The sequence below is a fragment of the Phaseolus vulgaris genome, chromosome 10 (assembly GCF_000499845.2).
Source record: "Phaseolus vulgaris cultivar G19833 chromosome 10, P. vulgaris v2.0, whole genome shotgun sequence".
Classification (NCBI taxonomy): domain Eukaryota; kingdom Viridiplantae; phylum Streptophyta; class Magnoliopsida; order Fabales; family Fabaceae; genus Phaseolus; species Phaseolus vulgaris.
The window spans coordinates 34,776,494-34,792,681 of record NC_023750.2 but is presented as its reverse complement, the minus strand read 5'-3'; the positions used below and the strand labels follow the sequence as shown (position 1 = coordinate 34,792,681).

General features: G+C 34.4%; 1 protein-coding gene across 1 annotated transcript; it reads right to left on the bottom strand.

Annotated features, from left to right (window-relative positions):
• Positions 1-657: 657 nt before the first annotated feature.
• LOC137817974 (self-incompatibility protein S1-like) lies at positions 658-1,077 on the bottom strand. Its single transcript, XM_068621199.1, has one exon. It carries the CDS (start codon positions 1,075-1,077, stop codon positions 658-660), a length of 420 nt encoding a protein of 139 aa, XP_068477300.1.
• Between the last annotated feature and the right edge of the window lie 15,111 nt (positions 1,078-16,188).

Below are 16,188 nucleotides of genomic sequence, written 5' to 3'. Positions count from 1 at the left end.
CGACGCCCTGGTTGGGCGACGCCTTCACCTAGGCGACGCCTTGCCTTGGCGACGCTTCCTCTTGGCGTCTCTCCACCAAGGCGACGCCTTGTGTTGACTTTGTCTCTCCAGCAGTTGACTTTGAACTTGACTTAGTCAACGCCCGGATACGGGACGGTACAGTTTTAAATCAAACTTATTATTACTTATTTTAATGTGGTTTATTCGTTTCTAAAGACAATACTTTAAAACTGTAACTTATAACTTAAATATCAACCGCTTATAAGTTTTGGTTTGTGGTGGTGATTTATGTTATATATCCATGAACAAGATTAATTTTACTTAACACAAAAAAATGTTATAATTTCAGAAACATGGATTAAAGTAACCCTGTTCTAACAACAATTGTCTAACACAATTTTAATTAACCATGATTTAAAATACGATCATCTTTATAATATTTTACAAGATACTTTTTAATATGATTTATTTTTTTAAAACTCACATCACAAAATTCTTGTAACCCTTAAGTGTTTTTGTTTTATTTTATTAATTTATTGTTGATAAAAAAAAAAGTGATTGATAATATTTGTATATATGTGATGAAGTCTAATGTTTCATAAATGGTGTAATGATATTTTATTTGATATGACAGAAATTAGTATACAGATGAAGTTTTCAGAAAGCATGGATATTCCATGCAGCTTTCTTCTCCCATTTTTTTTCGTACTGATTAAAGAAGTATAATCCATCATCCTTCAAGCTTCTGTAACATTGGTCACACACAGCACTATCTTCTTTGTAACTGTAAGCCTCAAAATGGTTTTGAACATTGCGTGCTTGCAGGTTACACCAGAAAAGAGTGGTGTGACCAATGTTATTTCTGAAACTCCATTCTTGATACTGTCCAATCTCAAGAACACGTGCTCCAAGATCATCATCCCTCGATTTGCAATGAAGAAACACAGAAATGCCATTTGTCATATCATTTGTAACGCGAACTGTTTTCTTACCACCCAAAATCCCATCAACATCTCCTTCACTTTGCACCATCTTCATAATCATCAACCCTACAACAACTGTCACTAATACCTTCATCGTGTTTATGAGATAATAAACCAACAAAGATATGTATTTCACTAACCTGCATATTCTATTGATTCTACTGTTACTTATATAGACATCCAAAAAGTCTTAACGTGTAATCAATATAGTGACTTTATAACTATTTTATAACTTTTTATTAATAATAAAAATAATAATTTTTTTAATTTTTAAAATAATATTTAATTTAATCAATATAGTGACTAATTATTTTTTATTTTATATTTAATTTTTATTTAATTATTTTTTTACCATGATTAATGAATGGTCCAATATCAAGAATGACACATAAGTCTTATTCAACCTTATAAAATCAAGATAAAATTTGCATCTACTTACATTACATTAATGATTTGATTTTATCTTTAATTAATATAAAATTTCTTATATATTTTTAGATAAGAAAATTTAAGGAATACTATAGATAATTTATTTAAATTTATATTAATAAATAAATAAATAAATGTTTTCATTTTTCCACCGAGAAACATATAGTTATAAAGTAGCTGAATCGGGGCACCATTTCAACAAATTTTAAATACGAAAGAGTATCGGTCAAAAAAAAAAAAACAGTCATTCTTAAAAAGCTTTTTGTTGTTATGTTTGTTTATAAACATATATTAAATTTATTACTTAATGAAAAAACAACAAATTCAAGTGTCAACTGTTTCTGAAAATTTTCTGTTACAACATTAAACAATTTATTTAATATGTGTTATTGACTTACATTAAATAACTATTTTAATTGTTTTCATGATAAATGTTAGTCATTTATTATAATAATTAAATTATTATTATTATTGAAAATTCATACGTTTACGCGCATGTTCACTTTTTAAAAATATTATTATTATTATTAGAGAAAAAATATATTCTTAAGTAATAGAAATATTTTTTTAATAAAAAGTATTCTATATCATTATATAAAGTTACACATAATTTGGTAAATCATCGTTTAATTGGACAACTTTAGTTTTTAATAAATAAGAATTAATTTATTTATTTAATAAAATGAATAATTAAATAAATTTTTTATTTTTAAGTAGTTAAATAATTTTTATTTTAAAAATAACTACTGCATAATTTTTTAATACTAGTTTTAGAAAATTATATATATATATATAATGTTATATTATTATTATTATTATTATTATTATTATTATTTACTCTAATGTTATATTATTATTATTATTATTATTATCTTTAATTAATGCTTATCTTTTCTTTGTCTTGGACCTACAAAGAGACTTAGTCAAATTGTTCCTATCCTTTATCACCACCATCAACCACTTCCCCTTAATATCCTTTATCACTGCCAACCCCTTATTCTTAACCCTCCCAATCAAATCCCAAAACATAAGTGTTTCGCTTGTTTGTTTTACCTTCTCCCGATCCATTTTCTCATTACTTTCGGTTATAGACTAATGCACCTCCCCTTTTCTCCCTAAGCTCTTTCTCATAGACTAACCCCTCTCACTTCCACCAGCACACTTTTATGTGATACTTTTTTCCCTTTCAATTTTTTATTCAATGAACAAAATCCTACTATTCTTTTTTTGTTGTTGTTTTCTTTAATAGTTTTGTTATAAGTTTGGTTAATTTGTTGTCTTCGTGTATTTTCTGACGTTATTTGTGTCAGCACAATAATAACAATATTGTCATCATACAATGTCAAAGACATGCATAAATGAATAAAAAAGAGTAAATTCAGACATTGCATTTTCATCTTCTACTTTATAATTGAAAAACAACACTTAATAGTTGGTTTCATGGTTCTGGAAGGAAACTACGACTTCTCATATTTTGAATATGAAAATAGAAAACGATGCAATTATGCAATGCTCCTCAACAAGCCTCACTCTACAATGTTTAGTTAGAATTTTTTTTTAATTTAAAAATAATGTTATCTCTTTTGTTATATAAAATTAAAACTGCTCACAAAATGACAAATATCTCCTCTCATATATTTTTAAAATAACAAAATAAAATATAAATTGTTCTGTCTTTGTCGCCACTATGAGTTCGAAACTCCTGAAATTCTCCAACGGAGCATGCCCCACCTGTAGATTACACTTCGACGATCAAGTCAGTGAGAACACTTATATATTACAGTGTAGTGTAAACAGCGCAGAATCAACTTACCTGGTGGTTAGGGTCTCGAGGTCTTTTTATAGTAGTTGTCCAGTATGCATAATCGAGTATGTTGCCCGTTAAGATTATTCCTTATATTTCGGGAGTACATCTGTTCTAACCAAGTACATAATCGAGTATGTTGCAGAGTGTCTGGGAATGTTCTTTTATAACCAACTCCAAAACGGATGATATCTTCCCTTGGTGTTTAGGCCCTGTTTAATTTTACTAAAAGTGAGAGGTGGACGCTCTTTTTAGAAATACTGGACCTTATCACGTTTGAGCCAATTTTTAGAGTTACAGAATGCTCACCAGATACTTCCTTATTGATGGGCCCAATCATTTAGACTAACGTGCAGGCCGAACGGGACACAACCCTCCAGCCTCAAGCCGAGCAGAGCAAGGTGAAGAGGCTATGATGAGACAAAGAGGTGACGTCAAGTGACAAGATGTTTTGTCAAAGGGTAGGTGTCGCACGAGTTTCGAAGTGTCTTTGGACGTAATGGCCATCTCAGAGGCGTACATGTGGCTTAACATCACAGTCTTCTTTTGATATCGTTTCAAGTCCTTTATATTGGCAAAAAACACTTTTTTGACTCATTTCTACCTTCGTGCCTTTGCTTAAGAGAAAAACTCGTGTCCTCTGTATTACTGCCTCCTCTGTCACATTGGCTATCGGGTATGTGCAATCTCCTCTTCGTTCTATTTTTCTTGAGTTTACTCTGTGCTTGAGATACATTGGTGTTTCATTTACCATTTCTGAGATTGGGATTTTTTTCACTTGTTTTTGGTTGAAATTTCTATTTGTTCTTGCTGATACCATTTTGTTTAGTCTCTTCGTGTGTTTGTACAAAACTTTTCCTAAATGGATTACACATCCCTTTATCCATAGGCCAAAAAGGAACTTCTTAAGGAAACCTCTATCTACACCATCCACATAAAAAAAGGAATTATGAGAATCTGGAGGTTTAAGCAAAAGGCACAAACAGCTAGTTAAAGTAGTTGAGTGTGGAGAGGACGAGCCTGTATGTTGTGACGGGTCCTCTAATCAAACTCTCCTTATGCCTTCGTTGTTTGGGCTGAGAGTTGTTATCTTTTACTATGACTGCCTCCTCCGCCTCTATGTGAGCAACTGCCCATTCCCTAACCTCGACCATGGATTCGGCCCGATTTCAAATAAGGGAGTCATTGAAAGGGCTTGCCTACATGCCTTTTACGAAAGCAACAACAACCATATCTTTATTGGGTGTTGGGAGTCGAACCGAGAAAGTGCAGTAACGATTTAGGTAATCCTTCAGAGATTCACCCTCTCTCTGTCTAACGTCAAATAGGTCGGGAAGGCGGGTTATATGCCCATCTGGAATACTGCTAAACTAGTGGAGGGTCGTTCTCGTAAACGTTCCCATGAGCATCTTACAACGAATAGCATCTGACCCCCCTAAGATGATGATCTGATCCCTAAACTCCTTTAGGTGGGTCTCAATGTCTTCTACCCTGAAGAAAGGGGTTATCTTTGGGGTGAGAAAATATGGCAGCTCATCCATAATCTGTCAGGAGAAAGGCTGGGGGTCATCCCTTGAGGACGAATCCGGAGAGTGAACTCGAACAGTTTGTCGTTGTTGCATGTGCATGGCCCTTCGTATCTCGTTGTTGGCCTTCTACAACTCTTCGTTTACCCACGCAGTTTCTTCCATCATCCTACGAGAAGCCTCTACTTCCCTTAGGAGATGTTCTTGGTGGACTCGAGCTTTCTCTCTCTACCACTCTTGTTCATCTCGTGCTTCATTTCTCAACTGCATCTGATCAGCCCGTGAGTCTTCCCTAAGCTGATCATGTTTAGTTTGGGCTTCCTCCCGGAGACGCTCTTGCTTGATTCAGGCTTGCTCGCGAAGGCGATCTTGCTCCCCGCGATGATCCTCATTAGCTTGCTGAAGGGACCTCATCATCTCCATAATTTGATGCAACATGGGGGCTTCATCTCCGTCGGGCACCTGGGTTCGTTACCTGGTATTTCTCATCTCGTGTGTTGGTTTTGCTGCTCTTGTGTTGGTGTGTTAAAAGGATCGGTTTTATTGACCCCACGGTGGACGCCAAATGTTTTGTCCGACTGACCTGGGTTGGGAACTGGTGGTGGATGCTTCCTTATTCTGTCTTTGTTGCCACTATGACTTCGAAACTTCTTAAATTCTCCAATAGAGGGTGTTCCACCTGTAGATTACACTCTGAAGATCAAGTAAGTGAGAACACTTATATATTATAATGTAGTGTAAACAACACAAAATCAACTTACCTGGTGTTTAGGGTCTCGGGACCCTTTTATAGTAGTCGTCCAATATCCATAATCGAGTATGTTGTCCGTTTAGATTCTTCCTTATATTTCGGGAGTACATCAGTTGCAGAGTATCATCTTTGTCTAGGAATGTTCTTTTCTAACCAACTCAAAACAGATGATATATTTCCTTGGTGTTTGGGTCGTATTTAATATTACTAAAAGTGAGAGGTGGACGCTCTTTTTAGAAACACTGGCCTTATCACGTTTGGGCCAATTTCTAGAGTTACGAAATGCTCACCAGATACTATGGGCCAAGGGTCCAATTGTTTAGACTAATATTCCTAGCATGTCCTGGTCGGTTTGTTTGACTGAACAGGTCAAGTAGGCCGAACGATACATAAATAGAAAGACAAAATTAAAATAAAATAAAATGACAATTAAAAGGGTAATTTCCTATATATATAGGTATATATTATTATTATTATTATTATTGAATACAGAGACCTCATCATTTTTTATTTTAATCAATAGCATAACAACGCTTGTTTATCCTTATTTCTTTTTTAATTTTATCATTATTTCTATGTATTTTTTAAATATCAACAATTGTATTACATTTTTTAATTTTATTATTAAATAAATTAATGATGACCATAATCGAATTCATCATTATTTGTTAATGTATGATATATCCTTAGAAAAAAACTAAGAGAATAAAGCAATAATAATAATTTTAAGTACATAATTTGATAAAGAGACCACAAAATTTAAAATAGATAAACAATTTAAAATTTGAGTCGGTAGGACTAAGTCACGGGTGAGAGACCATTAGTAAATATGATAGAATTAATCATGTTTGGGAATGATCGTTAAGGAGTTGGGTTGAGACATGCACCATCATCATAATCCTAATGCGTGACCATATCTCTTTCGATTTCTCTTTCCTGGTATGCTGAAACAAACATTAAACAAAGATCACATGGAAAAATTGGAAAGAGCTTAAAACTTTTTTTATCTTCATTTTTTTATATATTTACATCTTTATCTCATTATTCAACATGTTTAATATGTTGGAAAAATCAGAACTAATTCTTTTTTTTTATGTAGATACAAAATAGACACTTGTGGAAGTAATAAGCAAATAATAGAAAATAGAACAAAATAGAATAATAACACCGAAAATTTTAACATAGGAAAACCTCATCAACTTGAGAAATAAAAACCCATGAAACCTAGTTCAGAAAATGTCTCCACTATGAAAGTAGGATTACAATATTTTTTTCTCTCATTCTTTGAGGATAAAACTCAATCTCATCTAATAAGGATGAAATACAAAGTCTTTCTAACATCTCACTAGGATTTTAATCTCACACTATGATGGATATCTATTCTCTCTATGTTGCTCTTCTCCCTTGCTTTTATCACTTCTTCACAAGTTCCCTTTATATAGAGAATGAGAGGAAGACTTCTTCATAAAGAGATAATGGATACCTTAAAAATACTATCTCCAACTTTATAGGTTGAGCTTCAAAGTCTTTAAAGAGAGATACAATTCCAACATTTTGGAACATCCATCATTGAATATACTCAATGGATCAATTACCAATATTCATTGGTCATGGTCTCTCACTAAATTAAGGAGGAATTACCAACATAATATTTTGTCTTTTATCTTTCCAGTCTTCAAAAAGATTTTAGATAGTTTGGTAAGATAGAATAAAAATAAGAGTTTTAAAGAATCTTTATTCCTAAATAAATAAAAAGGATAGTTAAACATTGCAACTGAAATTGAGATAAAATTATGATGAAGTCCATGGTAAGAATATAAAGTTTAAAAGTAATAATAAGTAAATGATCAATGAATGAGTGGTTGCAAACATTATATATACTCAACAACAATCTGATACAAATATAAAAAATAAAAGTCCCTCCTTTACATACTGATGTGAGTTGATTTTAGGACTGTTCATTTGTTTGGTGACACTTTTAGATTTGGATTTTTAAGACAATTAAAGGTGTGAAAAGCCTAAGGAAAATTCTCATTAGACATTAACTTAACAAGTGTTAAGTAGATGTGAAGGTTCATTTCCATAGTGCCAAAGGAAAAATACAATTAAAAGTGAAGATTCATGTCAAATATGGTGCGAAAATTTAACAAACACAAGGTGAGCAAGAATATGGACCGATTGGAATTAAAATGAGCAAAAACATGAACAAAACATATTTTGGAATTGAAAATTGAAATGGAAATGGAATGGAAAACGATGAAAAGATAAGGAAACTTAGGAGATATGGAATTGTGAATGGAGCACGCCACTTGGATGGTGAATTGAATCCAAGATAAGTGAAGTTGCTGCCACTTGAGAGCTCACAACACTCACAGGATAAGACCAATTTTAGGAGGAGATTCACTCACTCACAATTCTAACACAATTTATGTATAGTAACTTTACTCTTCATTCAACTTGTGAATAGATGAGGTAGGCCTCCCTATTTGTAGATTTATGAGCCTTGGAGAGCAAGCTTAAAGGGTAGAATGGGGAAGGGAGAATTGGTGCGGTTTTAGGGTTTGACTTTGGTCAAAACCGCACCATCACACACATTCTAGAAACTAGGTTTCCTTTCTACCCTAATGGACTTCTTATGGACCCATTCTTATGTCTTCACCCCCTAATTATGCTATTTAAACCTACTCTATGCTTATTGTACTATTTGGACCCCTCATGTGTGTCAAACTTATTTACAACATTTTTATAAATATTTAAGAAGACTAGTAGGAAGAATTTCAAGTTGGAAAGAATTCGACCACGAATTTAGTACCCCTGCATATAACAAAGTAAGTTTGCAATCATATAAGAGAGTGCAAGAAGAGATAGGCAAACGTGACTTAGATTCTTGAAGCGTAGGGAGTTCAAAAAATGAGGTTCTATATAGAGACCATGTTGGGAAAGATTGTTTGGGAATGACAATGCTTTTTTAAAAAAAATCCTCTTAGAAGGTGAAAACCTTTAGAAGGTGTGTAAAAATCATTCCTGACATTCGTTAACCAACATGGTGTGTAAGGAGAATCCTTTGGGAATGAAAAAGATAAGGAAGAATGACACCTTGGAGGTGCAATTTGTAGCTTGGCACGAGTCAACATGATGGATTTAGTGGTTAAAGATGAGACTTGGTGACTCGGTGCATTGTTTCTTTCTTGCTCCTTTTCATTTTCTCTTTTGCTTTTCATTTTTATTTGGTCCTCATGAACCTCTTTGGGAGAGAGGGGTTTTAAGGTAACCTTGCTCTCTTGGAAGGTAAAAGAAATTTGGTTGGTTAGGCCATCATGTAGAACATGTCTATCATATTGCCCAGGACTCCCTAAAAGAATATGGGTTGTTTTCATGGGCATAACATCACATGAAACCTCATCTTTATACTTTCCTATTGTGAAAGTTATGAGGACTTGTTTATTAACCATGATTTCACTTTCCTTACTTAACCATTGAAGTTTATAGGGCTTGGCATGAGAGATGGTAGACAATCCAAGTTTATCTACCACTTTTGTGCTTGCCACATTTGAACAACTACCCCCATCTATTATCCCGGAACATAACTTGTTGTTGATAAGGCAGCGGGTGTGGAAAATATTTTCTCTTTGGTTGTCAAAGGTTTTGGAATTGTTCCCAACATTCGCCTTATCACCAATAACTCACCTTCACAAGGTATCTCACATATATTATCACTAGGGGTTTTGGAAGGGGAGGGGGAGTTAGACCTAGAAGATGTATCACTATGCTCACTTACTACTTGACCCCCCTTAACCATCATGGTTCGTTTGGTTGGATAATCGGCCTCTATGTGACCAAAACCTAAACATTTAAAACATTTTTTACTTGAGGTTTTGGTAGGTGATTTAGGGTTTGAAGTGGAGGGTTCAGAATCCCTCGGTTTGTAAGTGGACTCCTTTTTAAAATTGGTGGGAAAAGTTGAAGAAGATTATTTGTGTTTAGTTTGTTGATCAAGGATGATCTTGAAGCTTTGATGTCTCAAAATCCACTCTTTGTTTGAATCTAAAAGAGTTTGGAATCAAAACCTTTTTGAAAAAGATTGTTTTATGAAGAAGTGGAAAAACAATCCGTTGTTTTGTCATTTCAATCGGTTGTTTATCACTTAGAGGTTTTTGAAAAGGGTTTGAAATTGGTTGACTTGGTTGAATTTGCTGTCAAACCAATTCAAACGGTTGTTTCGAGAATTCAGCCGATTGTTTGTTGAAAATCCATAACAAAAATTTTGTTATGTTTGCAAATCAGCTTTAAATGTTTTCTAACTGAATAGGCTCCTGCTTTAAAAGTTTCTAACAACTTTTGAAGTATTTAAGGAGGTTGTTATACTCTCTTAAAGTTGGATAATAGTTATGAGACATTTGGTGAAAGAGTGAAAACAAATTTGAGTTTTCAAGATTTTCATTCAAGCATTTTGGGTTTTCTCAAAGAAGTGGAACAGGATTGCTATAATCTTTTAATTTGATCTTCATTAGGTGTAATCCTTTTCTGAATCTATTATATTTATGAATACTGGTGTGTAAGTGCAGAATCAAAGGGTGTTCTGATTTCTGTGGTGTTTGTATGTCAAAGGAAGTGTGTGTCTTGAGGTGTTCAAGGTCACTTCTTTGGTGGTGTGTTTGTAATCTGGATTTTGATTGCATAGTAGATACCCAGTGGTTTTCTGGGACTGGATGTAGCTCTTGGGATAAGAGTAAACCAGTATAAACTGTTTGTGTGCTTTTCTCTTACCCTTAACTCATTTAAATTCTACTTTTAAGTTGTTTTTAATTCTGCTGATATAAACAACCGGTTGAATGGCAAAAACAACCGATTGATTTTATGTTAATTAACTTAAACAATTTTAATTGATTGCTTTCTAGATTTCTAAATCTTCGATTCTGCTTTGAACTTCATTATACCTTCAAAGTTTGCGAAAATCTTTCATAAAAAATTCACCCCCTCTTATTTAAGGCCATATATTCTAACAATTGGCTTATTTAAGGCCATATATTCTAACAATTGGCATCAAGAGCTTGGTACTTGAAAAATATTCAAGTTTGATCCTAGAAATCTTTTTCTTATGGCTGAAAAAATTACCCTTTGGGGAAGGTGCATTAATAAACAGACTACCTTTGTTCTGTGGTTTGAATTACCAATTTTGGAAGGTACGTATGAAGATCTTTGTTGAATCTCTTGATAAAGGAATATGGGATGCAATTGAAAATGACCCTTTTATTCCTAAGCTTGAAAAGGATGGTGTTTCTATTGAAAGCCTTGGTCCCAATGGACCAGAAAACAAAAGAGCAAAGTTTGATTGCATTGCAAAATATATTATAACCTCTGCCTTAAATTCTGATTAGTTTTTCAAGGTCTCTCAATGCGGATCTTCTAAGGAGATGTGGGATACTCTAGAGGTAACTCATGAAGGAACGAACAATGTAAAGAGGGCAAAGAAACATACTCTAATCCAAGACTATGAGATGTTTAGAATGCTCAAGGGAGAATCAATTGCGGATGTGCAAAAACGATTCGCTCACATTGTCAATCATCTCATGAGTCTTGGAAAGGCCTTTGACAACGAGGAGTTGAATATCAAGATTCTCAAATGTCTTTATTGATCTTGGTAACCAAAAGTCATGGCTATCTCAGAATCAAGGTGATGGCAAATTCATGAAGTTCTTCTTGAATCATGTAAAGGATGGTGCGGAAGCTATGGATGTGTGTGTGCAAGATCCTCCTAAGAGTGATGTTGATCTTGAAGGTGCATAAGGTGTATGAATATTGGGAGGTTCGGCCAGCCCAAGGAGAGGTGAAGGATGTGAAGTTTAGAGCCTAGAGTTCTAGGGAGAAGCAAAGCTTGGCACAAAATGGCAGCATAACTTTACTCACAATAAACTTGAAAATACAAGGTGTAGGCTCCTCTTTTTATAGGCTAAAGAGGACCATAATGCAACCCTAATGCTAATCAAAATGAAATGCAAATTTACATCACATGGAGCACATGGCCATGTGGAGAATCCTTCTAGAAAGTGACCAAATCTTTAGCAAATCTAGGTCAAGTCTCATGGAATCAAGTTTATGCTATTTACACCACAACTAATATTAAGCTACCCCTAATGGGCCTTCATGTAGCATAAACAAATCTGCATGGATTCGCTTGGCCATGGGCTTAGCAATTTGGTCCTAGACGCTCCTTTCATTGGCCTAGACGCTCTCCACCTTGAGCTAGACGCTCCTCCCCTTTGGCCTAGACGCTCCTCCCTTAGCCCTAGACGTTCTTGGTTTGGCTTTGGATGCTCATGTCTTGGCTTTTGTCTTTCTTGTGAAGTTGTGCTTGACCCTCTTCCATCATCCCCTCCCTCTTGAAAAAGGATTTGTCCTCAAATCCAAAGTTTTTTTTCTTCAACTAGGGGGATGAGTGTGGTTGGATGGTGTCCATCATCTCCTCCTTCTTGAGAAGATCTATCCTCAGATTTACAGACTTGATCTCGGATAGCAGCCTCTTGCTTCGCCAAAGCTTGTCCTCCTGGATCAAACGTCCACCTATATAAATCATCAAATAAAGCATATGTGTTAGTTTGAAAATCAATTTTACTATGTTGCCATTTTTGTTTTTCTTTTGGTTTTGGCAACTTTGGACAATGTTTCTCTTTTGATTGTTGTATGTGTTCTCTATCATCTTATGCATTTTGAAATTTGCATTTGTGGTTACTTTCTCTTTAGGCATAAATCCTATAGGAGATGGTAACAACTTAAAAGGAGAAAGATGATTTAGCCCACATATAACCTCAAAAGTAGAAATACAAGTAGTTTTGTGAACTACTTTATGGTATGTATGCTCATCTCTAGACTTGTGTTTGTCCTTTATGATTATTCTAGGCATAGTAGAAAGAGCTAGATTTTCAATTGAATTTTGACCTTGTGTTTGAGGATGATAAGAATTTAAAGTGTGCAACTTAGTTGCAAGTTTTCCAAAGGAAATCCTCAAATCATGGTTTGCAAAATTTGAAGCTCTATTCAACATTATGCTTGAGGATAAACCATGAAGATGTATCACTTCTCTAGAGAAGAGTTTATCCATAACCATGAAAATTGAATCAAAACCTTTTGTTGTCCTAGGGAGTTTTAATATGAAATTTGTATCTTCCCAAGGATCATTTGCAAAAGGTGAAGGAGTATAGAGTTCATGAGACATTGCCTTGGGTGTAGTTTGAAAACAAGAATTGTACCTAAGGTAATGTCTTTGAACTTCTTTTCTCATGGGGGACAAAAGTTTTCCTTTTAAAAGCTCTAGAGTTTTATCAACTCTAATTTGTCCCATGAGTTCTCCTTCATGAAGACTTTTTCTTTTATGTGTAAGGATAGTCTCGTTGTGACAACCATTGTTTCTAAGGATTTGTACACTTTGCAATGGTTGTCTCAATAAGACATGACAAGTTTCTTTAGGCCCTACTTCACATAAAAATTTGTTTTTGTAGATGCTTATAAAAAACTTGACATTCACTTGGTGATATCCTAGCACATATGAGAAATAATCTATTTCATTTTTATCTATGCAAGCTTCTTTTAAAGACTCTTCTTTTTCACTTAGGCTTGCAAGTGTTCCTTTACAAAAGTTAAGGCTTTGAGGTTGTTCAACAAGACACATATTTTCAAAGGTATTTTTAAATCTTTGGTCTTGTTGAATGACCTTGTGGGAAGGAACACTCTTCTCCCACGCCTTTTGTTCTTCAAGGGTCTTCTCATGCTTTTCTTTTTCTTCTTTTTCTTTAGATTCCCTTTCGACTTCCCCTCTCTTCTTTTGTATTTTTCTTTCCTTTCTTTCTTTATGGGAAGCAAACAATTTTTCTACCCTCATTTCCCAATCTAGGCAAGCTTCTATATTTTATTTTCCATGGAAATGGGGTTGTTCTACCCTAACCTCTCTTGGGTTTTCTTGTTCTTTTCTATCTCTTCTATGTCTTCTAGGGGGTGCTTGATAATAATCATTTACTCTAATGCTTCCCTCCCCAAAAGAATCATGATCTTTAGAGATATATGCATGAGAAGGTAATTTTTTTTAGAATGTGAGACTTCTCATCCTTTGCTTTAGTCAAAACATTAAGTTTAGTCTCACTCTCCAATTGTCTATATGCAATTGATTGCACAGTTTGTGAAACTTCTTTCAAAAGAGTTTTTAAAGATTTTAATTCACTTCCAATAGACTTTGTAGAATGAGAAGAAGAAGACATGGCTAAAGCTTTGTGTATACAAGTATTTTACCTTGAGAAAACTTAGGAAAGTCAAAGAAGGTAGTTTTCCAGGTAAGGGAGGTGAGTCACAAAGGACTACTTAAATACCAAGCCTTTGCCTTAGCCAAAAACTATCCCCCAATGTCTTCACACAAAGCTTTCTCTTAGTAAACCACTTAGAACACAATTAAGTTGAGAAATCAGATTTTAATGCAAGAAAATAATGCAAGCTAATTAATTAACAAAGCTAGACGGTTTTAACAAAAGCTTAAACAAAGAAAAACCACACATACAAAGCTTCACTAATTAGACAATAGAAAAGCAACTAAAAACAATTAACAATTGCTAATTAAAGAGTTCTATACTAGTCGGCCCTAGGTGAGGCTTCTTGGACACTTGGAGCCCTTGAAGACACACTCACCGTCTAATAACGTAATTAAGAAGTAATTAACACAAATTAAGTTGCAAGGAAATTAAGAAAACTCCCTTTGTTGATCCTCTTTTTGCTAAATGCACTTCCTTGTTGTCTTTGCTTGTTGGCCCTCCAAGTGTTTGTAGTGTTTTTCAAGAAAGCTTGATTCGGCCTTGGCTTTGTTTCCCCTTAGAATGAAGGTCTTAATTCTCCAATTCCAGCACCTATCAAAAGACTAGACCTTACCCAAGTCAAGTTTCCATTCAATTAAGCACCAAAGGAGAATAAATTCCAGCACCAAATTAGAGGTCAAAGAACAAAAGCAAGAAACAATTTAATTGAATAAAACAGTACCACCAAAAGGAGTTAGATTATGACAACTAGAAAGAGGTCCAAGAAATATTAAGCAAGCAAATAAAAGGTACTCAATTAAAGGTAGACACACAAAAGAATTCCTAAGAATGGCACTAGAATTAGATTACAAAATAAAAAACAGCACCACTGGAAAATTTGTTGTGGACCAGAAACTTGTTTTTCCCCAATTTATGCTGAGCTGTGTTTTTAAGATATGATTCTGAAATTTGATATGCAAGATATTCAAGATCTTAGCTAAAATCTGGCTTTGGAATCACTCAAAACGCATGCACCGATTTTTTTTAATAAATTTTTCAATTTTGGTGTTCAGTTACGCCAGCTGTAGCGCCTCAGATTTGCACACTGATTTTAAAAGATTTATCATTTTTTTCTGTTGATTCTTTTGGACTAATTCTTTTTTTGTCCTTTCTATAACACTTCAAAATTGCATATTACAGAGAATCAAAATTTTCCTATGAGTGAAAATATTTTTCTGGAACAAAACAGCCAACACAGTAAATTTGAAACAGGGGATTCTGGAAACTGGAAACAAAAACAACAAGATACCAAAATTTAAACACAATAGAATTTGTGAAATAGAATTTGTGTAGGATCTAAACACAAATAGGAACTCAAACTAAAATTAAAAAGGCACCAAAAGATCAAAGAACAGCAGATTCAAAGCAATTAAAGATACCCAAAATCAAGAAACAATCAAGCCAAATAAAGGACTACTAAGAATTGTTGACATTGTGGATGAACATGACTTGACAAAACATATATGGATTCAGAAATTAAAGACTCAAAAGCATAATATGAACCAAATTAAAAGTGCAATAAAGACTCAAAAGCCTAAAAGAAAACAGCAACTCAAAGGTGTATGGAATCCTATCACAATTTGCACAAGAATTGTTCAAGATCAATTGAACAAAGTGCACCGGTTGGATCTTCCAAATAGCACACCAAAACAAAAATAAAATGTAAAAAACAACAAGACAATTATGGAAATAAGATGAGCAACATGAAATAAAGAAGAACTAAAAATGAAAAGACCAAAAGCAACTCATCATGAAGAACCTAAGCTCATGATACCAAATGATGGCAAATTCATGAAGTTCTTCTTGAATCATGTAAAGGATGGTGCGGAAGCTATGGATGTGTGTGTGCAAGATCCTCCTAAGAGTGGTGTTGGTCTTGAAGGTGCATGAGGTGTATGAATATTGGGAGGTTCGGCCAGCCCAAGGAGAGGTGAAGGATGTGAAGTTTAGAGCCTAAAGTTCTAGGGAGAAGCAAAGCTTGGCACAAAATGGAAGCATAACTTTACTCACAATAAACTTGAAAATACCAGGTGTAGGCTCCTCTTTTTATAGGCTAAAGAGGACCATAATGCAACCCTAATGCTAATCAAAATTAAATGCAAATTTACATCACATGGAGCACATGGCCATGTGGAGAATCCTTCTAGAAAGTGACCAAATCTTTAGCAAATCTAGGTCAAGTCTCATGGAATCAAGTTTATGCTATTTACACCACAACTAATATTAAGCTACCCCTAATGGGCCTTCATGTAGCATAAACAAATCTGCATGGATTCGCTTGGCCATGGGCTTAGCAATTTGGTCCTAGACGCTCCTTTCATTGGCCTAGACGCTCTCCACCTTGAGCTAGACGCTCCTCCCC